General features: G+C 51.5%; 1 protein-coding gene and 1 pseudogene across 9 annotated transcripts in view; both read right to left on the minus strand.

The window, feature by feature from the left end:
- The window catches only part of GDPD5 (glycerophosphodiester phosphodiesterase domain containing 5), a 92,389-nt gene that overhangs the window by 40,543 nt on the left and 28,313 nt on the right, over positions 1-23,533 (minus strand). For 5 of the 9 annotated variants that reach the window (XM_049712927.1, XM_033405748.2, XM_033405745.2 and 2 more), the window contains exons 2-3: positions 17,007-17,089; positions 2,218-2,394 (exon numbers count right to left, since the gene is read on the minus strand). In XM_049712927.1, coding sequence (XP_049568884.1) covers positions 2,218-2,334 — 117 coding nt within the window. In that variant the 5' untranslated portion in view covers positions 2,335-2,394; positions 17,007-17,089. Of the gene's footprint in view, positions 1-2,217; positions 2,395-15,097; positions 15,187-17,006; positions 17,090-23,533 lie in introns of all 9 variants that reach the window. The other 4 variants (XM_049712926.1, XM_049712928.1, XM_033405746.2 and 1 more) reach the window with 3 other exon arrangements.
- LOC101282347 (protein SET-like) lies at positions 6,588-8,250 on the minus strand (annotated as a pseudogene).

Here is a 23,533-nt window from a genome sequence, read left to right on the forward strand (position 1 = left end):
GGAGGCAGTACCTGGTGGGGGCATGGGGGGTGGAGGGGTAAGGGGATGCCCAAAGGAGGAGGGGAAGGTGGGGATGAGGAAAGGCACAGGCCCAAAGCTGGGCCCGCTCCCCCTGGCCGAGGCCTCTCCAGGCCCGAGGGGCTCTCCTTTCACTCCCCAACCTGCGCTCCCAGAGCTCACTCTGGGCTTCTATTTGTTCAGCAAAATTTACAGAGCAGCTTCTCTGCACCAGCCCTGACTTTGAGACACCAGATTGCTGTTGCTTTCACTGTGTCAGGCCAGGAGCCCAGCCCCCATCACGGTTCTGGCCCAGCTGTCTGGGGAGGGACTGGGGAGAGAAAAGAGAAGAGAGGAGAGCCAGGGAGAGAAGGGTGAGCCCGCGGAGGCTGGAACCCAGGAAGTGGGAGAGGAAGCGGGAGTGGAGCTGAGTTAAGGGCCGGGGTGGGCCGCCCGCTCATCCTCAGCTGCGAGGTGCGGGTTGCCTGAGGTGAGCTCAGCCCTTTCTGCAGAGGCCCTGCCACCCAGAGTTGCTGCAAAACCCTCTCCCCTCTCCCAGCCTCTCCCAGGCTGTGGCCTGCAGCCTTCGGCCATTGCCCCATACCTGGCACCTCAGGCCTTGGCATTTGCAGAGCCTACGCCGCTTGGGCCCCCAGTCAACTCAAAACTGGCCTCAACCCACCACTTCCTCCAGCCTGGGCCCTGGGCGGGCCACAGCCAAGACCCATCACTTCCTGATTCCACAGCCTGGAACTGGCTGGCCCTGGGCCCACCAAGAGGTGTGAGGTGCCCTGGGAGAGAGCCGCCTTCCTCCAGTGTCTCTTCCGACGGCCAAGGGCTTCCTGCTTGGGAGCTCAGCCATCCTTCTCCTCCCTTCCTCAGCCTCAGCAGTCTTCCCATCCCACCCCCACCGAGAGCGCTGGACACCGTGCAGGGCCAGATCCGAGCTCTGCCCCCTCTAGCTGCGTGACCTTGTCCTGGTCACGGACGTCCTTGGCTTCTGTTTCCGCATGTGAAGCGGTGGCGATGACATCTAGCTCACGGGCTTGGGAGCAACAGGGGTGGCCACGTGTCAGTGCTCAGCTCAGCGCCCGGCACACAGACAGACACCTGGGTGTCAGCGGACTGCGAGCTCCTGCCCTCCTGACACATGGAGGCCCTGCTGACTTCCTTCCGCTGCCTCAGGGGAGGATGGAGCTCGGAGCACAGCACATAGGACGGACAGGCTGCCCTGGGCAGGTCCCTCCTCTCCCTTGCCTCAGTTGGGCATGTTGCCTCCTGTGTGCTAGAGTGGGTACACGGCAATGACTCAGGCCAGGTACCCACAGGTGGTACCTGCTTCTTACCATTTGGGGGTCATGAGAACAGGCTCCCGACTCAGTCGAGTGCTCTGTCCCTCTGTCCCTACCAGCACAGGCAGAGAGGGAGGGCAGGGAGGTGGACAAGCTTCCCCAACCTCCACATCCAGGTGTAGTCTGGTGATGCTTGGCCTCTGACCTCCGCCCCTGGCCACTCCAGCCCGTGTTGGGGCTGGCTGAATTTGGAGGCTGGCCTCTTTGTTCAGACAAGCAGGAGGGAGGAGAAAGTTGTTTTCCAGGCAGCAGAGCTTTTAGATAAACACCATTTATCTCTCTCTCTGTTCCCTCCTGAAGGAATTGGGTTCCTTCAGAGAAGAAACTAGATCCAATGGCTGATGGTGCCCCAGGGACGGAAGTGTGGCGTGGGGTTTGGCTTGGGGAGCCGGACACTAAGGGAGGCTTTCTTTATCCAGCTGAGCACCTGCTGCCAGCCCTGGCAGGCTTGTGGCTCAGGTGACTGGGCCCTGGTGCCAGGCCATGGCCCTGCCAGCTCCCAGGCTCCAGGATGGCCTGGCCCAGCTCTTCACCCTCCCCTTGAAGAGCCACCCGTCTGCTTACCTGCCCATCAGGATCTGCCAGGAAGCTGAGAACTTCTACTCACCTTGGGGGACCCCACCCTCTTGGAGCAGCCCACACCCCACACTGTCAGAGGGGAGTCAACAACTGGCTACACCCATGTTCCTTGCCCACCTAGTCAGGTAGATTCGGGAATTTCCATAGGCCCATTTTACAGAAGGAGAAACTGACACCCAGAAAGGGCATTGGCCTGTCCAGAGCCACACAGCAGGGTGTCAAAGCTGAGACCCCTCCCCCAGGCCCTGGGGCTCCCTGGGTCCTTTGGCCGCATCCCAGCACAGCTCACCGGTGTGGTGTCATCGTGAGAGCGCTGGTAGCGCTTCCAGCGGCAGCCGTAGATGCCGGTGAGGCAGGAGAGGCAGAGCTGCGGCTCATAGTACTGCAGGGGCTGGTGTCTCACCATGCTCGCGCCCGCGGCCCTGGCGCCCGGCCCTCAGGCGCCCATGGAGGCCCCCGGCTGGTCCTGGGGAGGAAACAAAGTACTGTGAGGCAGGGGAGGGGTGGGGACCTGGCCCCAGCACAGCAGGTGTCCCTGTAGTCTAGGTCAGGGAGGGTCAGCCTCTGCTCAGAGCCCTGCCGTGGGTCCTTGTCTCTCTCGGAGTCAGAGGCCCATCCTTGCAAGTCCCCTAGGACAGTCACCTGCCACCCACCCATGACCTAATCATCCCACAAAAATCCCCATACCTATTAGCAGTCACTCCCCCACTCCCAGCCCCCAGCCCCAAGCAACCTAACCTACTTTCTGTCTCCACGGATTTGCCCATTCTGGACATTTCACATAAATGGAATCATATGATATATGGTCTTGTGCGTCTCGCTTTCTTCACTTAATGTTTTCAAGGTTCATCCATGTTATAGCGTGAATCAGTACTGCATTTCTTATTATGCCTGAAAATTATTCGATTGTATAGCTATACCATTTTATCCACTCACCAGTTGGTAGACACTTGGGTTGTTACCACTTTTTGGTTGTTATGAATAACTCTGCTATGAACAAGTTTTTGTGTGAATGTATATTTTCATTTCTCTTGAGTAATACTTTGGGATGGGATTGCTGGGTCATACGGTAACTCTATGTTTAACTTTTTGAAGAACTGCCAAAAGCTGTCTTCCAAAGCTGTTGTACAATTTTACTTTCTCCAAGTGTTATCATTATCATCCCCATTTTACAGATGAGAATTCTGAAGCACAGAAATGTTTAGCCATTTGTCAAAGGTCACACAGCAGAGCCTGGCAGTCTGGCTCCTTGTTCTAACCCAGGGGTTGGCAAACTATAACTCACAGCCAAATCCAACCAGCCACATATTTTGTGTGTGTGTGTGTGTGTGTGTGTGTGTGTGTGTACACATTTAGTTTTATTGTGACAAAGCAACTTGTTTAATTTTAAGGTTTAAAACTGAGCATCGAAAAAGTGCGGAGCCCAGAGACAGACATGAGATGCTAAGGCCGCTGCTGCCGCCACCAGGAGGCCTGTGTGCGAACACAGGTCACTAGCCACACGCCCTTCCGGGGAGCCTGTGCAGCCCGCCACTGCCAGGGTCCCGGGATCCAGGGACAACTCGCCCGGGAGATCGCACGGCGCGCCTCAGGCTGCAACGTCACGCCGGCCTCTGCCGCTGCAGGCCCGCCCCACACTCCGTGACCCTCCCTACCCCCCCGGCCTGAGTGAGCCAGAGCCTCCGAATCAGCGGCTCCTTTAACCCCGTCCTGTCTGAGCAAAGAACAGACGCCCTCCGGCGACCTACACGCACAGGCGGGGCCAAATCCAAAGCTGAGCCCCTGGGAGCTGTGAGAACAAAGAAGAGAAAGGGAAATCTCTCCCAGCAGCCTCAGAAGCAGCGGATTAAAGCTCCACAATCAACTTGATATACCCTGCATCTGTGGAATACCTGAATAGACAACGAATCATCCCAAATTAAGGAGCCCTGTGGATGAAAGGCTCTTGGTGCTGCAGCCAGGAGTCAGTGCTGTGCCTCTGAGGTGGGAGAGCCAACTTCAGAACACTGGTCCACAAGAGGCCTCCCAGCTGCACATAATATCAAACAGCAAAAATCTCCGAGAGATCTCCATCTCAACGCCAGCACCCAGCTTCACTCAACGACCAGCAAGCTACAGTGCTGGACATCCTATGCCAAACAACTAGCAAGACAGGAACACAACCCCACCCATTAGCAGAGAGGCTGCCCAAAATCATAATAAGTCTACAGACACCCCAAAACACACCACCAGACGTGGACCTGCCCACCAGAAAGACAAGATCCAGCCTCATCCACCAGAACACAGGCACTAGTACCCTCCACCAGGAAGCCGACACAACCCACTGAACCAACCTTAGCCACTGGGGACAGACACAAAAAACAACAGGAACTACGAACCTTCAGCCTGCAAAAAAGGAGACCACAAACACAGTAAGATAAGCAAAATGAAAAGACAGAAAAACACACAGCAGATGAAGGAGCAAGATAAAAACCCACCAGACCTAACAAATGAAGAGGAAATAGGCAGTCTACCGGAAAAAGAATTCAGAATAATGATAGTAAGGTTGATCCGAAATCTTGGAGATAGAATGGACAATAGAATGGACAAAATGCAAGAATCAGTTAACAAGGACCTAGAAGAACTAAAGATGAAACAAGCAACGATGAACAACACAATAAATGAAATTAAAAGTACTCTAGATGGGATCAATAGCAGAATAACTGAGGCAGAAGAACGGATAAGTGACCTGGAAGATAAAATAGTGGAAATAACTACTGCAGAGCAGAATAAAGAAAAAAGAATGAAAAGAACTGAGGACAGTCTCAGAGACCTCTGGGACAACATTAAACGCACCAACATTCGAAATATAGGGGTTCCAGAAGAAGAACAGAAAAAGAAAGGGACTGAAAAAATATTTGAAGAGATTATAGTTGAAAACTTCCCTAATATGGGAAAGGAAATAGTTAATCAAGTCCAGGTAGCACAGAGAGTCCCATACAGGATAAATCCAAGGAGAAATACGCCAAGACACATATTAATCAAACTGTCAAAAATTAAATACAAAGAAAACATATTAAAAGCAGCAAGGGAAAAACAACAAATAACACACAAGGGAATCCCCATAAGGTTAACAGCTGATCTTTCAGCAGAAACTCTGCAAGCCAGAAGGGAGTGGCAGGACATATTGAAAGTGTTGAAGGAGAAAAACCTGCAACCAAGATTACTCTACCCAGCAAGGATCTCATTCAGATTTGATGGAGAAATTAAAACCTTTACAGACAAGCAAAAGCTGAGAGAGTTCAGCACCACCAAACCAGCTCTACAACAACTGCTAAAGGAACTTCTCTAGGCAAGAAACACAAAAGAAGGAAAAGACCTACAATAACAAACCCCAAACAATTAAGAAAATGGGAATGGGAACACACATATCGAAAATTACCTTAAATGTAAATGGACTAAATGCTCCCACCAAAAGACACAGATTGGCTGAATGGATACAAAAACAAGACCCATATATTTGCTGTCTACAAGAGACCCACTTCAGACCTAGAGACACATACAGACTGAAAGTAAGGGGATGGAAAAAGGTATTTCATGCAAATGGAAACCAAAAGAAAGCTGGAGTAGCAATTCTCATATAAGTTATATATATATATATATATATATATATGTAGTTTGCTTGAGTGCAGTGTTTTTTGTTTTCTGTACTGAATTCATTAGCATGGGTCGGTATAAAATTTAGCATAGGTCAATATGTAATTTGTAAACTAATAAGGTCTTAAAAGTGAGGAATTAAGTCTTTTAAATTTAATTATTTATTGTAAAGAGCAGAATAGCATACATAAACAGGTGCCTAAGGAAAACTTGTATTCTAATATGGAACTCTCATGAACACCTTTTTTTTTTTCTTCTAACGGTATGATAGTAGGCCATTTGATTATTTTTATGGCTTTAACTTTACAACAATGAAATATTCGTAAATTTTAAAAAGTATTTTTCTTTATTTGATGCGGGTGGGATACTGGAGAAATGAAAGGTCAAACATCTATTGAGGAATCCATACTTGTCTATATATTGTGTACTTTTATTTCAAGAACTGATTTAAAATTCCTAAAAGGATGCTATAATAAGTTATTATGCCATTTTACAGACTGAATTAAGTGAATTTCAGGGAGGTATGAAACTTGCCTAAGGCTATCCAGCTACCAAGCGGTAGAAGTGAGAATTAAATCCAGGTAAAAAAAAAAACAAAAAAAAAACTGAGCATCATCTTCCCTTTGCAGTGAAACAAAAATTTTAAAATAAACAGGAACAAAATTACAATAGAGAATGTCAATTGCAAATAAGATCCTACAGGTTCTGCTGCTTCTCCCATCGAGTGGCAGGGCTCAAGTCATCATTAGGAGAGAATTTTATTTTAAAAGTGTCCTCTTAAACTGCAAGGATGTCCGTTAAACATCACAATTAAACATGCCAAAGGAGAAGCCATGTTGTCAAAATGCCCACTTAACCCACCCAAACGTCTCAAACCCACCTTTGCTGACCTTCTATAACCTCATTTTTTTAAGTTTTTTTTTTCTTTTTTTAAACAAGAGAAAGTAGACAGATACATGTTGGTAAATGCTAACTGTCCACATTCACATAGAGACACAGTGTAAGCTCTGAGCCCAATATACAGAGAAAGGAGGAAAAAAGCTAGAATTCTATGCACTACTACACAGGGGCCTAGCACCCTCCAGCTTCCAGCAGAGCTAAGGGAGCAGAAGGTTTTTTTTTTTTCCCCACAGAGCATGGTGGTGTTGATTCCATAAAGGTTTTTTGAGACAGGAAGGGATAAAAATGAATTTGGAACAGAAAGGGGTAGAGATTCTTTTCCCACTGAATTCTGCTCAAGGTATTTCTCCCCAAAATAAGTTGTGAGCTATGGTATAAAGGAGAAATGAGACCTCAAAAACAGGGCGACTGAGCACAAGAGGAGGAGAAAAAAGAAAAAAAAAGACTGCAACTTGCTCCCAGGGACTGGAGAAAATTTAAAAGGGGAGGTTGGAATCCATCAGTGTTCCATTAGTCATCTTCCCCTTCATCTTCCTCTCCTCCCTCCCCATCATCATCTTCATCACCTTCATCCTCGTCCCCTTCTTCATCAATATCTTCTAATCCTTCTTCCTCTTCATCATCACCATCATCTTCTTCTCCTTCCCCTTCCTCATCATCCAGGTCCGGAATCAAGTAGTACTATAATGGATTTGGCGGTACGCGGGCCTCTCACTGTTGTGGCCTCTCCCGTTGCGGAGCACAGGCTCCGGACGCGCGGGCTCAGCGGCCATGGCTCACGGGCCCAGCCACTCCACGGCATGTGGGATCTTCCCGGACCGGGGCACGAACCCGTGTCCCCTGCGTTGGCAGGCGGACTCTCAACCACTGCGCCACCAGGGAAGCCCCAAATATCATCTTTGATGACCTCTCCTAACTCATCTGCACCAGCATCAGAATGATCAGTAAACCAGGTGAAGAAGCTCTCTGGTTCCTCATGCTGTCTCTTCCTGCTGGCTTTATTCTACGTTCGACTTGAACATTTTGTCAAATCCTTTCCGGATTTCCTTTTGATTTCAGTGGACTTTGAAGGTGGATCACCACTCTCATTCAGATGAAATTCTTTGGAGAGAACTTTATTTTCGAAGGGTTTTCATCAAAACAAAAATCTATTCTGTAATCTGATTTAATATCTTCAAATCCTGTCACTTCGACTCTTGTCAAATAATGCAGCACCTCTGCAAATAATGCAGTACTCCCCAAGGAGTACAGACACTGTGGATGGTTAACAAATGCTGTTACCCCAAAATCTGGGATTTGGGCAATCAGTGCCGACCTCTACTGAAAAAATGGTGGGCGGAGTTTGTTATAGTTCTGTTCTACTTTCAAAATCTCTTCCCTGGCTTGTTCGTTAAGTCCGTCTGTTTCATTCTGCGCTCCATCAATATATTCAATTGCTTCTTGCTGTTCTTTTTCTTCCTTCGGCAAGTTCAGAGAAGCAGACGTTTCCTCTGGCCTGGAGGCAGCAGTCAGTCTCGGTTTCTTTGGTTTCTTTGCTTGGGGTGGAAGTGAAGACTGGTGTTTGGGGGCCATGCTGGGAGAAAAGCCAAGAATCCACCCAAGGGAAGACGCTTGTACCAGGAGCTCTGAGAACTGCAGACACGTGTCTTTATACAGCCCACAAGAGAAGAATGGTTTTTACATTTTTTAAGTAGTTGGGGGGAAAAACCAAAACAAAAATATGTTTTGATCCGTGAAAATTATACGTGAGTCAAATTTCAGAGTCTGTAAATAAAGGTTTATTGGACGCAGGCCCACTCACTCATTTATGTATTGTCTATGGCTGCTTTAAGTATAACTGCAGAGTTATGACAGAGACATATGGCTCAGAAAGCCTAAAATACTTACCGCCCAGCCCTTTATAGGGAAAGTCTACTGACCCTGCAACCACGGGGCCACCATGGCCCCTGAACGGTATTGTAAGTGCAGCATATGGGTGAGAAGGGAAAGGGTGCTGTGGGCACTTAACAGGTGCAGGGAGGGTCTGGGCATGCTTCCCAGAGGCAGTGCTGAGCTGAGGCCTGTAGGATGAGCTCCCGTCTCTAACGCCCCAGAGGCCACACCATAGGGGCACCGGGCTTCAGGCCAACCGACTACTTCCACGTCTGGGCCTTGCTCAGGGCCTCTGCCTAACACCCCCTATCTCCCCACACTCTCCAAGTGCTAACCTCAGCACAGGGATTACAGCCTCCTGTCCGAGTGCGGAGGCGCGTTAGGAGCTTGCTGGGCACACCGACCGACCTGGAGCCTCCTAGTTGCTGGGAATCGTCTGGTGCAGCCTCTGTGCCCGTGGCTCCCTGCGGAGGCATGTGGACATGGTGCAGCTGCTGGGGGCTCTCGGAGCCGTGTGGAGCCCAGGGCTTGGGGGACGGTATAGGATGGCGATGCTGCTGCAGTCAGCTTAGCACCCATGGGGTTGGGGAGGTCAGGAGTGGGGTCAGCAGGTAGGGGATCCTCTCAGCTTTACTCCTCCCTAGGAGGAGTATGTGGGGAATTCCCTGGTGGTCCAGTGGTTAGGACTTGGCGCTTTCACGGGCAAGGGCCTGGGTTCGATCGCTAAGCTGGGAACTAAGATCCCACAAGCTGAACAGTGTGGCCAAAAAAAAAAAAAAATGGAAGGAGTGTGTGCTCACATATGTACTCCCACATTCACAGCCTTCCAGAGGAGGTAGAAGGCCAGAGTCCACAGCCAGGGACCACGTCTCACCCTGTGAACCCCCAGATGAGGGTCTCTGCTGTCAGGTGGGCCACAACACCTGCCCCTACTTCCCCTGGAAGGGAGGAAGCAGCTAATATGTAGAAAGGACCCTCGATTCACCCTGCCTTGGCCAATGACTTGCCCTGTAGCCAGAGCCACTCAGGGCTCTTCCCTGAGCCTTGGTTTCAGCTTTTGTCTTGACTTCCAAAAAAGATCAGATGACTGGGGGTTGGGGGAGGGGCAGCGGTGCCAGGAGGGCACATGGCTGCAGTGACTGAGGCACGGCAGGTGGGCATTCTGCAGGCAGGGGCCCTGCCCTCCCATTCCTTTCCCAGGACCCCCACCCCCACCCCGACTCTGGGACTGATTCCCATGTGTCCTCTGCTCCCCCACCCCCCATGAATGAGCATTACAACCCACCCAGGAATGGAATTTCCATTTCAAATCTGGAAAAGAGGGAAGTAGAGCTGCCTGCACCAGGCCTCCAGCCGGGGACTCAGCTGACTGTGGCTCTTGGAACTATTTCCCTCCCCCCACATCCCCACCATGAATTTTCATACTGTTCAGAACTGCAGGGGCATCTTTGAGAGGCAAACCTCTTTTCTTTCCTCTGCATGTTCTCCTGGGGCCATCAAGATAGCCAGCGGCTCCTTGCTGTCTCCAGGGGGGTCACCCAGACCCATCATGGGCACAGTGACCGCCTCATCACCCCCAACCTGCCTCTAACATCCCTCAAGACCCTTTTCTCAGCACACCCTTGGCCACTGCCAGGGCAGTGGCCCAGTCTCACCTCTCCCCTGGATGGGGAATCCCTGCGGTGGGCCTTGCCCTGCCAATCCAAGGTCTCACCTGCAGTCAGAGTGAGTTTTTAGCAGACAAATGACGAGGATCTGGCTCCTCTAGCCTCAGCACTCCAGAACCTGCTGTCCCTTCATCTGGCTAACACCTCCTGACCCTTCGAGTCTCCGCTCAGATGTTACCTCCTCTGGGGAGCCTCCCCTGAGCCCCAGGTTTGGTTAGAGGGCTCCCGGCATCCCTCCTTCTTCCTGGGCAGCCTGTGGGAGCACCACTGACATGCCTGCTCCCCCAGGGGATAGCCTGCGTTATTCCGACTTCCCCAGTGGCCAGCACGGGGTAGCAAGGGGAGGCAGCCCTGGGGGTGTCCTGGACCACACTTCCGAGAAGGCTCGGAAGTTCCTGCTGCCCAGACCCTGAGCGGTCAGGACAAGCCCCCAGAGACCAGATTCTCCCCAGCTGCCCCCCTCCTGCCAGGGCTAATGGCATCATTGCATCAGTTAACTTCTCCAAGCCACCTCCCAGAGCTGCTGATATCAGCCAGGTTCCAAAGAAATCCTCAGCCTGGAGCCCCTGCTGGCTCTGGGACAAGAGAAAGCCCTCACCTCTTAGCCTGATGTTTGAGGGCCCCCCTCAGCCCAAAGTCTCGTTTTCTGTCTGAATTCCTGGTCCCTCCCCCGAACTTCCACAGCCTCCTGTTTGCACAGGGAAGGGGCTTCAGGAGGGAGTCAGGAGGGAGACGGAGTGCGGGTCTGCTATGGAGTGGGCGAAGGATGCAGGGGGTGGGCATACACCTCCAGGGGCCTGGCCCATCCTTACACCCTGGGAACGCACCTCACCCACTTCCCGGCTCCTCGTCCCTCCCCTGACTCTCAGGGTGCCCGGCCCTCATTGCCCCCAGACCCCGCTGCCTCAGGCCCCAGGCCTGCTCTCTTTCTTGAGAGTGGAAAGAGTCTCAGGCCAGGTGTCAGTGCCTGGATCGCAGCCTGGTCTCCTTCAACTGACTTGCTGTGTGTGACCTTGGAGACTTGTTTTACCTCTCTGAGGAATGGGCACGAGATGGAACGACACAAAAAGGACCCAAGGCTGCAATCAAAAGGAATAAAATACTGACACATGCTACAACGTGAATGACTCCTGAAAACATCACGCTAAGTGAAGGAAGCTAGTGACAGAAGGTGGTGTGGGAGCTTGTGGGGCAGCATGCCGAGCGCCGCACCTGTGTCAGCTCCCGATGAGAGCTGTCCAAAGCAGAGTTTGACAGTCTTCTTTTACAGGTTAGAAATATGGGCCCCAGGTGGATGGAGGAACAAACTGGGGTCCATCCAGACAATGGAATATTACTCAGCCGTAAAAAGAAATGAGCTATCAAGCCATAAAAATACACGAAGGGACCTCAAAAGCATATTGCTAAGTGACAGAAGCCAATGGGAAAAGGCTGCATACTGTATGATTTCACCATATGACATTCTGGAAAAGGTAAAACCAAGAAGTGGTAAAAAGATCAGGGGTGGCCAGGGGTTGGAGGTGGGGAGCACGGGGGATTTTTCGGGCAGTGAAACTATTCTGTATGATACTGTAATGATGGATACGTGTCATTATACATTTGTCAAGCCCCACAGAATATATAACACAAAGACTGAACCCTAATGTAGACTATGGACTTCAGTTAATAATATTGTAGCAACACTGGCTCATCAATTATAGCAAGCGTACCCCCCTAAGACAAGACGTTAATAATAGGCAAAACCATGGGGTAGGGGAAAGAGAGTACGTAGGAACTCTGTATTTTCCGATCAATTTTTCTAAAACTGTCACCAAAACAATCATCTATTAATTAAATACATATGTATTTAATTTAAATATCTATATCAATTGATCCATAGATAGCTGGATCAATAGATCTAGGCCTGAGAGATTACACGATTCACCCGAGGCCAGACAGCTAACCATGGAGAAGAGAGGATTTGAAACCAGGGCTGCCTTAAAGCCTAGTCTTTCCATGGCACCAGCCCTAGACGGAGGGTCTGTCTGCTGCCCACGTTTCTACCGCCTTCCGTGTCCATGACAGCTGTAGCATGTGTCACTGAAAACTGCACCGCCAAGGGCCAAGTTCAATATTTTGGTTGGCAGCAGGGGCATGGAGTGTGACCGAGAACTCTGGGCAGGAAAAAGGACCCCCCCCCACATACAGTGGGTGCAGGGCTGGGGGAGACGGAGACCTGACCTCCTCCGGCAGCCTTCCCGGGGCCCAGGGAACAGGGCAGGGCGCACATGTGGAGGCGGAACCACGCCCTCCCCCTTCCCCCCCCGCCCCCCCCCCCCACCCAGCCCGTCTCCTTGGCCATGGCCGCCCTCACTGGGCCTCAACCCTAGCCCAGACTCGGCTGGGTGACCTCCACAAGCCTCTGGTCTCAGCTTTCCCGTCTGTATCATGGGATGGTGTGAACAACATCGGATGACCTCCAAGGGCCTTTTCGGCGCTCAGCTTCTAAAAACCCTTTATCCACCTGCTCTCTCCCCATCCTCAGGAGATAAGCAGAGGTGGGGTTGCTCAAGGAGGATGGAAGGACAAATCCCACAGTCGTTGCCTGGTCTGGCGGGGAAGAGCCCCCTCCATTCCCAGGACCAATGGCTGGAAGTCAGGAGCCCGCCGCCAACTGGAGCAGTCAAGACGAGGTTGAAAGCTGCAGGAAGGCCTGCGACGAGGTTAGAGGCCTGGTCATCCTGAACCCCAGGCCAGGGCTCTGCCCCTGTCCAGGTATCTCTACCATCTTTGACAGGGACCAAGGTATAGGTAGTCACGGCCTGGATAACTCACAATGACCCCAAACTTGACTTAGGGTGAAACCCAAGGAGTAAAAGGCACAGGGCTGTGGGGACTCCTTCCCACAGTGCTCAGGAAACATGGCCTTGGAGCCAGACCAGGGCCTCCCTGTGGTCCTTCCTCACTGCATGCCCATCCCCTGTTCCCAATGCAGGTGTGCCTGTGAAACCACCTTAGCTCTGGGATCCTCTGACCGCCTTGAGGCCTGGAAAACTCCTGCTCATCTCAGCGCAGTAGCTCCTCCTCCAGGAACTCAGCCCTGCCTGGGTCAGGGTCTCTTCTGGACCCAAAACTCCTGTGCTTCCTCTAGCCGCACTGCAGGGCGGCTTCCTGGAGAGGGTGGATGTCAACAGAACTCAGAAATAAGGGAGGATTTGTAACACAAGGGGGGAAAGAAGGGGGCTCTAGGTAAGGGGACAGCACAGGGAAAGCGTGGCGCAGGGAGGGTGAGCAGGGCCTCTCCCAGGGCTGAGGGCTCCAGCAGCAAGTTAAGCCCCGGGTGGGTTCCATCTGGGTGCGATGGGGGTGTCTACTCCAACAGTAGCCTCCCAGCCCTCTGGGGACCTCCCAGCAGGGCACCCCCGGGGCAGCTTGCCAGCTGGGCTGTTTCTCCAAATAATCGACCAAACCCAAATCCACAAAACAAATCCCTGGCCCCAGAGCTGGGGCTGGAGATGCGGGGACAGAGCTGATTCTGGGACCTCCCACTCCCAGACCATCCGATCCCACGTCCCACCCTACTGCTCTCCAGCACAGCCTCCCATGCTTAGTTTTTGAGGAACGCTCAAAGAGTCACTACATTTCCCGCTCATCAGGTGGCTTAGACAGAGATGTGGGCCGCTACATCTCACCGTGTGGCCCTGAGCGAGGCACTCCGCTTCTCTGGGCCTCAGAGAAAGCCCTAGATTCTAATGAAATCAGCAGAGAAGACAGGCAGATGTAGGGAGGAAGGAAGTCTGTCACTGAGGCAGCTGCCGGTGGGGAGAGGCCGGGGGAGGAGGTGCCGGGAAGGAGGCCTGGTGGGCCGGTGGCCCCGTCATGGCCGCTCATTCTTTGGGGGAAAAGCTACTCAGTGGCTTAGGCTGGGGCTCTACAGGAGCTGTGAAAGAATCAGTCACGCCACAATCAGGGTCACTGTTAATCTCTTTCCACCGCGGTGCCAGGGCCTCCTGTTTACCCAACACTTCTGTCCCAGAAGCCTTCTCATTGCTCTTCCTCTGCGGAAACTCCCAGCAGGCTTGCTTCACCCCGGTCGCGGGTCCCCTTCTGTCCCTCCGGGCTGCCCTCCTGTAGGAAGGGCTACAGGATTGATTCTTCCTGCTTCTCCTTCGGGAAGGGCTGGCTTCCTCGGAACCGTGGCCTCTGGTATGATCTGTTCCATACCCGATCTACTCATTCAGTGTATGTTTAAGACACCTCTGCTGTGTGCCAGGCACTGCTGGGACCTGAGAGAGATTCACCGAGAATCCGACGTGGCCCTTCCTTTCAAGGAGACAGTCTCATCGCAGCAACAGCAGCTACGATTACAACCACACTCACAGCGCTCTGCAGTGTACAAGGAGCCTCCACACACATCGTCTCACTGAAGCATGGCCCCGACTCCACGGGTAAGTACCGGATCCCCATTTTATGGACGAGGAGGTTGAGGCTGGTGGAGGGCAGGACACGTTTGCTGAGCTGCACCCTTGGTTAAGGCCCTTGGGGGACAGACCTGCATGTTTGGGGCCATAGGTTGAACGGGGATCAGGCTCAGGACCCTGCCCAGGGCCCTTGGGTTCTCTTGGCACAGAGAGGACCTCTCTTTGGATCTCTCTTTCCCCAGGTCAGGGCTATGAGCTTGGGCTCAGCGTTCACCAGGAACAGCCTTCACACTCTCTAAACCAGAGTCTTAGAATCCCCTCCCCCAGGGCTCTCATAATCATGGAATCCTGGCACAATCCGACAGGGATCTTAGAACTAACCCTGGATTCCAGAATATGAAAGTCATCAAGTGTCAGCACCAGGAAAGACCTGGAGCTATTCCATCCAGCCTCCCCTCCCTGCAGAAATCCTCTGCACAGCCTCTAGTGCTGGGTCCCCGGCACAGTGGCCCCTCCCTCCCTGGAGGGCCGAGCGGTTCCCTCTTTAAATGGGTACAGAAGGAAGGCCCTCCTAAGAGGAGGGGCCTGCCCCGAGCCCCCCCTCCGCCCACCAGCACTGACAGGTCCTCCCTGCAGTGAGCAAAGGGCCAGGCCAGGGGCCTGGTCAGGGGAGAGACTTTCACCATCCTCTCACCCTTGGTGGACGCCCCAGCCCCTCCCAGGCACAGGAACCAGGCTGGCTTTTTCCGCTGCCTCTCCCTGGGTCTCTGGAAGGAGGGGGCCCTGAAGAGGAGGAGGAGAGGAGGAAGCTGAGTCCGGCAGAGACATGCACTGAGCAGACTCCTCTCCGCCCAGTTTTTAGCCCCTGAGGGAACGGAGAGCAATGATTTACGTTATTTATTTATGTAAAACAGCAGTTATTAGACAAACAGGCTTCCCAGGCAGGCCCTGGGGATGGGAGGAGAAGCAGGTCTTGCCATTTTAGGAATCTCTCTCTGCTTCCTTCTCCTCACACCTACCTGTCTAGCCTCACCTGCCCCTGACCCTCCTCACGTGGCTGTGCTCCGAGCACACGGCACCTCCCAACCTCCCCCCTCCCCCGTACCTTTGCTCATGCTGGGCCCTCTGCCACGAGAGCCCTCACTCTACCCCCCCAATCCAAATCCCAACCATCTTAACAAATGCACCCTGGACAAAGCTTGGTCTGATCCCCCCGCAGAAGCCCACTGCTTCTTCCCTTTGTTCTCGAATCACCAGGCAGAGCTCTTGAGACATGATCATAGGCTTCTGTGCACAGTAATTATCTGCTTCTGTGGCTGCCTTGCCCACCAGGCTGACAGCTTCCCCGGGTGGAGACTTCTGATCCATTTGGCCCAGCTTTTCTGAAGAGCCACAGTATCTGCGACCCTGCAGGTGACAGGGACACGCGATACCCCAGGCCCCGTCCCTGCTAGAGGAATCACTGGACGGGGGACCTGTGTTCCTGCACTGGGCCAGCACCAAGGAGGCACGCATTTATATGTCAGTCAGAAAAGCTGGTTAAATGTGCAAAGGAAGGAAAGAAAGAACCCATCAGAGCCTCTTAAACCACCCAATTGCAGGGCCACTTCGGAGCCTGTTCCCAATTCTGCCTCTGAATAATTATTAGCCTTTTCCCTATTTACAGGAAAAATTAAATTACTAAAAAAGCTCTCAAGTATTTTCTCCCACAAGTTTTTGAAACCTCTGCTATCTGTTCCAGGTCTAGTACAAGATGACCTCAGATTTAGCACAGAATACTGACTTTCTCACTGCCACTTGCATCTCTCTTCATCACAGTGCTCTGTGACGAGCAGCAGCCCTGCCACTCAGGCAAGTCTGAGAACCTGGGGCCTAAGCTTCTCTTCCCCTCTTTCAGATTTCCAGGTTTCCTTTCTAAAAACCAACCTTGCCTGAATGCTGAGGAAGAAAGTCCCAGGGGTTGGTTGGTCCAGTAAACCTTGAAGGTTCATGCTCAGTCCATGATTCAAGGCCTCTAATTCCACCATTTACCATTCATTCCTTTGGCTGAAGCATCACTCACTCTGGGATTCTCTCTTAAAATACAAATCTCCCCTGGAAATGGGAGCCCATTAAACCTCCAAACTGAAGTTCAAGGAAACTTAGTTTAACGCCTGGCTCTAGAGAGGCAGTAAATCATAGGGGTTAGGAATGTGAACCCAGAGCCGGCCTGCCAAGTTTGAAACCTAGTTCTCCCACTTACTAACTGAGCAGGTTCCTTAATGCCTCTAGACCTCAGTCTCCTTATCTATAAAGTGGGGATAATAATAGCACCAACCTCATGGGCTGTTGTGAGGATTGAATGATCTAATATGTGTGAGGTGCTTTAGATAAGTACCTAGTCCACTAGAGAAAGCAAGAGACAACTCTACTCAGAGTTTCTGTTTCTGTTTTTTCTTGCTTGTAAAATGGAAAAATAATCCTTGTTTCCTCTGCCTTTTCCCATGAACTGTAGAGTACAGCTCCCGTGAGAGAGCAGACATCTGTCTAGAACCCAGTGGGCTGCTCTCTGCAGCTTCCCTCTAACTCCTTCCCCCCACCTCCTTCCTTGCTTTTTCCTGTACCTGGAAGAAGGCACCAGTGGCTGTGAGCTGGGCTCCTGCGGGGTCCTGTCCACAGAGGTGGTGATGCCACTTCAGTGGGAGAGCTGAGGGGACAAACCCAGTCAGATTACACATCAGTCCATCCTGCCTTCTCCCCTCCAACCCGGCCCTTAGTGAGCCCCCGCCCTGTGCCCACCCCACGCTTGGTATGGGAACCAGGGATGGGTCACATCTAGTCCCTGCCCTCGGGAAGCCGCCAGGCCAGTGGGAGAGCCAAGGAGACGTACGTGACCCAGTCGCGTGCTATGAGACCCCACACAAGCACCTCCACATTTGCCGCCCCCAAACCAGCCCCAAACCCAAACCCAGTACAACCCGCTGTCTGAACCACTCCTGCCCCACCAGGGCCCACAGAAATATGATCCAAGGCCCAGCCACCCTGGGGTGAAACCTGGGGCTATGCCTGCCTCCTGGGAGGCAGAGGCCCGTTCCTGCTGCCCAGGGACCTGCTTCTTTGGAGGCAGACGCCAGACCAGCTGTTCTAAAGCAGCCGCTGAGGGAGGGCTGGGTGGGCTGGAGGAGGGACCTGGGGCACCGCAATTATGTGGCTGACTTCTGACTCATGCCCCGCCTCCCCCATCACCAGCTCCTACAGCTGGCAGGGCAGCCCTCCTGCCCAGCAACTGGGAGGAGAGATGGTCCTGACAGGCCTTGGGGAGAGGGGAGGGGGAGAGGGGGAGAGGGAAGGGGGTGCTGGGTCAGCACTGCAGGCTGCGGAGGATGTCGCCACATTGCCCACTAGGGGACACTGAGGCTGGCAGGGCCTATGTCACCCAGAGAGTCAGAGTCAGAGCCAGGGTGGGACCCAGGGCAGGGGTGGCTCAGGCCTGGTGTCCAGCCCAATCCCATTCCGACATAAGAACTTTCTCCAATCTGATCGGGCCCTGGAGCCTCATACCAGCAAGAAATACAAACAAGACTCAGCCTTGGATGGGAGGGGGATAGAGGTGGACTCACAGAAGCTTGGAAATGACATCCAGCTACTGAGAGATGGACTCCTGGGGCACCCCCAACCCTGCCTCCCTCCACTTCCAGTCCCCAGGTTTCTCACAGAGCCCTGAATGCACTGCACTTTACAGTTTATAAAACACTTATTTTCTTCATCTCCCACAACGATCCTAAGGCCTAAGTGACAGAGGGAATAGAAATAGAGCAGGGCTAAGTGTCCATCATCGGATGAATGGATAAAGAAGATGTGGCACATACATACAATGGAATGTTACTCAGCCATAAAAGGAAACGAAATTGAGCTATTTGTAATGAGGTGGATAGACCTAGAGTCTGTCATACAGAGTGAGGTAAGTCAGAAAGAGAAAGACAAATACCGTATGCTAACACATATATATGGAATTTAAGAAAAAAAAAAGTCATGAAGAACCTAGGGGTAAGACGGGAATAAAGACACAGACCTACTAGAGAATGGACTTGAGGATATGGGGAGGGGGAAGGGTAAGCTGGGACAAAGCAAGAGAGAGGCATGGACATATATACACTACCAAACGTAAGGTAGATAGCTAGTGGGAAGCAGCCGCATAGCACAGGGAGATCAGCTCGGTGCTTTGTGACCCCCTGGAGGGGTGGGATAGGGAGGGTGGGAGGGAGGGAGATGCAAGAGGGAAGAGATATGGGAACATATGTGTATGTATGACTGATTCACTTTGTTGTAAAGCAGAAACTAACACACCATTGTAAAGCAATTATACTCCAATAAAGATGTAAAAAAAAAATAAATAGAGCAGGGCTTCTCAAACAAATCACCTAGAGATCTTGTTAAAAGGCAGTCCAACTCAGTAGGTCTAGGCTGGGGTCTGAGATTCTACATTTTTTTACAAGCTCCTGGGTGATACCTTGCTGCAGGTCCAGGGACCACAGTTTGAGTAGCAAGAACATAGTTGTTAATGGCATGGACACTGGGGTCAAACTGCCTAAGTTAGGATCTTGGCTCTTACTGTGTGACCTTGGGCAAGTTACTTAACCTCTCTGTGCCCCAATCTCCTTATGTATAAAACAATAATCATCATAATAAAACCTACCCCATAGGGTTGATGTGAGAATTAAATTATGTAAAATGCTTAAAGTGATGATGATTATTTCAAAATTTTTAATGGAGTCTCTGAGAGATGGACACATTCAGCAAGGTGGCAGAGCCAGAATTCAAACACAAATCTCTTAATGGAAATCCTGTAATAATAATTTGACACATGTCATAGCCAGCAAGCCCTCCGCCATTAGACAGACATGGATACTGAAGCCCGGAGAGCGGCTGGGAACTGACAAGGTCACCAGAAAGTTGGTGTCGGAAATTCAAGTCCATGACCCCCAGCCTACTGCTCTTTCCATCACACCTCACTGCCCTGCAAGGAAGAAAAAGCATCACAAGTTCCCCCTGAGGGGGACCCAGCTCTGCTGTCGGCCCCCACCTGGGCAGCAGCTACCCTGGAAACCAGATGTGTGTGGGAGTGGCTGGATGTGGACGCTGCCCTCATGCCCACCGTGGCCCCAATTCCCCTGCACTCTCAGAGCCCTGCCTGCCAGGCTGGGCGAGAACAGTCTAGCATCTTCCTTCCATGGCCCAGCTCTTACATACAGTCTGTGGCACTGCTCCGTCTCAGGATCACCCAGCCTGGGTACCAGGCAGGGCGGGATGCGGCCGGGGCCCATCTCTATCCCCACCTTGGCTTCCCAGGATGGGGCCAGTGGGAGCTTATGAGTCACTTGAAGGAAGTGCTTGCCCCCAAACAGGAAGTGGCTCTTCAGGCAGAACCCCTGACCCCCATCCCCAGGAGCTCCCCAGGGCAGGTGCCACGGTGACAGAGTCTGGTGAAGGAAGGGAAGCTGATTGGGACCTAGCGACACACATTCAGATTTTACCTGAAACTCAAAAGCCACACCCATCGTCCGCATTGTGAAACCCAGCCAGAGGGCTTCTCTGCTGTATGATCTTATGTACATCAGTGCCCCTCAATTCCCTCGTCTGTAGGATCACGGGGCCGCACTACAAGACTGCTATAGCCTGGCATTCCATGATGAAATAAAGCATTGGAGGACGTGAATATAGGTTTTAAATAAATGAACAAAAGCATATGTGAAAGAGATGAATGAGTGTATGCCGATACCTAGATTTAAGCTCCAGCTCTAGCGTAAGCACCGTCATTTATCTCTCGTTAGCTGCAGGATAGACATCTATCTCATGGGCAAGAAGACATCCCCTGAAACACCCTTAGGTGCAGGGAAGAAGGGCTACTGCCCTGAGCCCCACACATCACAAACACACACTCACAAATAAATACATTACAGAACATACAGGAGCTTCTGTCACACAACATCCATGGGACACACAAGCCTAATCCGCTCCCCTAACACTGCTCAGGCCTCTAAGAAACTCTTCATTTCTTGGGTTTGAAGAACAAAAGGTGATTGTGCCCAGATGAAGGTCTGAGGGTTGCACAGTGGCTGACAGGGGCAAGGGTGGGAAAGGGAGGGAAACAGGATGCTACTGGGGGGGGACGGGAGGGATGGAGGAAGGGCACTAAGTGGCAAGAATGTTCTGCGGGGCAGACAAATTAAACTTGTCAAATCCTTTCAGAGAGCAACAACTTCTTACATAACAAAGTATCCGCTTCCCAGTAATGCTGAGCATCTTTTTTTTTTTTTTTTTTTGGCTTTTCTCCCTGTTCCAATCTGTGGTTCTAAAAGTACTCATGAATTAGTGTGGTATTCACAATAAATGCACACGGCAGCTGAGGAACATCTTACAGTATTTAACAATTCATATTACTTGGATTAATGTAACATGAAATGAGATACTAATTCTTTTTTTATTATTTTTTTGCGGTACGCGGGCCTCTCACTGCTGTGGGCTCTCCCGTTGCGGAGCACAGACTCCGGACGCGCAGGCTCAGCAGCCATGGCTCACGGGCCCAGCCGCTCCGCGGCATGTGGGATCTTCCCAGACCGGGGCATGAACCCGTGTCCCCTGCAATGGCAGGCGGACTCTCAACCACTGCACCACCAGGGAAGCCCTTTTTTTTTTTTTAATTTTATTTATTTTTTGGCTACATTGGGTCTAGTTGCTGTGCATGGGCTTTCTCTAGTTGTGGCGACTGGGTCTACTCTTTGTTGCGGTGCCTGGGCTTCTCATTGCGGTGGCTTCTCTTGTTGTGGAGCACGGGCTCTAGGCATGCGGGCTTCAGTAGTTGTGGCACGCAGGCTCAGTAGCTGTGGCTCGTGGGCTCTAGAGCACAGGCTCAGTAGTTGCGGTGCACAGGCTTAGTTGCTCTGTGGCATGTGGGATCTTCCCAGACCAGGGCTCAAACCCATGTCCCCTGCATTGGCAGGCGGATTCTTAACCACTGCACCACCAGGGAAGTCCCATGAAATGTGGTACTAATTCTTTACACTGGCAACTAGATGGACATTAATCACAACTATGAATAGTTTAATTTTTATAAAATCTTTAAAAATTTGAATTACTATATCATGTCTATTTAAATAATTGTATTTTAAAATTGGATATTCATTAATTATGATGTCTATAGTTTTAATTTCCTAGATAATTTCAAGGAATAAAAACAACTTTTGAAAATATAAATTTTCCTTTCTTTACATTCAATTTATATTTTTGATGGAAATATATTCAAATTCTATACACTCTAAATACAACTGCATTTTATTTTTGATCCTTTAGATTATTACCATCCATACACAATTTCCAAATGATGTGAAAAATCTTGATTATAACAATTATAGTCATCTTGCTAAAATGAAGACAATAAAATATATTTTATGAAATATGTCTTATTACTCATCCAAATGCCACCAGCCCACCAACAAAACACCCAGATGTGTAATAATAATTAAATTGTCTTCCTTGATATTTTGTCCCTTTCAGTTACATAAAACCATAACTTTACAAGGTGGGAAAATGAAACTATCTTATTTAGTAGTTTCTTGGTTTGTTTTGTAACCTTCCAATATCTGACAAACATATACTGCATGCCTCTGTTTGTATTTTTGCCCTGGGCCCTGCAAATTTTGGGCCATGCCTGTCTGCCGACTCCCTGCCCACCAGCTCCCTTTGGTGGGGCCCAGGCCACCCGTGCAGGTCGCCTCTCCTCGCTGAGGATCAGCTGGGTGTCGAGCCAGCCCTGTCCTCCTGAGTCTGCCTTTTAGAAAGTGCTCCTCACGTGAAAAGTCCTCATGCTTAGATGAGGGACTTATTTCCAGAGCTGATGCGAATACCCTTCAAGGGCAGCGGCCATGACTTGACTGCCAGATTCTCCCACAGACCTGGTGTTCCTTGAAGTCCCTTACATTCCAGCACCATCCGCAAAGGGACCCGGATGGGAGGGCCCAGCAGCCTCTGGTCCACCGGGCTGGTAGCCCCCATTGGCTCAGACTGAGCGAATGGTCCATGGCCCCCACAACTGGTTTTCTCCTCCTCTGCACCCTCACTCTGTCCACCTCTACCCATGACCCCCTCCTGCCCCCTTACCCTGGGCCTACCGGTCACAGTGACCCCCTTTGGGCTAAAGCCACCAGAATGCACCCTCAGCCCCATGACATCTGGGCTGACAAATCTTCACATTCTAGACTTCCCTGGTGGCACAGTGGTTAAGAATCTGCCTGCCAGTGCAGGGGACACGGGTTCAAGCCCTGGTCCGGGAAGATCCCACCTGCCGCGGAGCAACTAAGCCCGTGCGCCACTACCACAGAGCCTGCGCTCTAGAGCCCACGAGCCACAACTGCTGAGCCCATGTGCCGTAACTGTTGAGTCCACGCGCTGCAACTACTGAAGCCCACACACAACTAAGAGTAGCCCCTGCTCACCTCAACTAGAGAAAGCCCGCGCACAGCAACGAAGACCCAAAGCAGCCAATAATAAACAAATAAATTTATATATTAAAAAAAAACTCCACATTCCCTGCCTGCCACCTTCCCAGCCTCTTTCACAAAGAGCTTCCAGAACCTGGGTTCTGGAAGCGGGCAGGGTAGTGGTGTTGGAGACTGAGAGCCGGGAGACCTGGGTTCTGGGTGTGGCCTGGCCACTGAAAGGCAGGTCAGTGTCACCTCTAGGGTCAGAGTCTTTACTTGTCAGACGGGTATGCTGCAACCAGCCCAGAATGCCTCATGGGATGAACAGGATAACCCAGTGAGCAGGACCTGATGGGGCTTTGGAAACTGTAAAGTACTGAACCATGTGATGGCGGCTCACCTCATCTCTTGTGTTTCCTACTCGGCCTGGCCCATGTGGAGTCCATCTACTAAGACACTGTCCACCATTTAAGGAGGGCTGGCCACAGCCTTGTACGAGGCTGACATTCCCTGTCTGTCTTCTCACTTACTCCTCTTAGCCTCCCACTACAGTACATTCTACGGATGCCAAAGCGCAGGCTCCAGGGAGTTTGGGTCCCATGCTCAAGGGCACAGCTGAGCAAGTGGCAGAGCCAGGATTCATACTTTGTCTGACTCCCAAGCCAGGCTAGACA

This window comes from Orcinus orca, chromosome 8, assembly GCF_937001465.1.
Source record: "Orcinus orca chromosome 8, mOrcOrc1.1, whole genome shotgun sequence".
NCBI lineage: Eukaryota > Metazoa > Chordata > Mammalia > Artiodactyla > Delphinidae > Orcinus > Orcinus orca.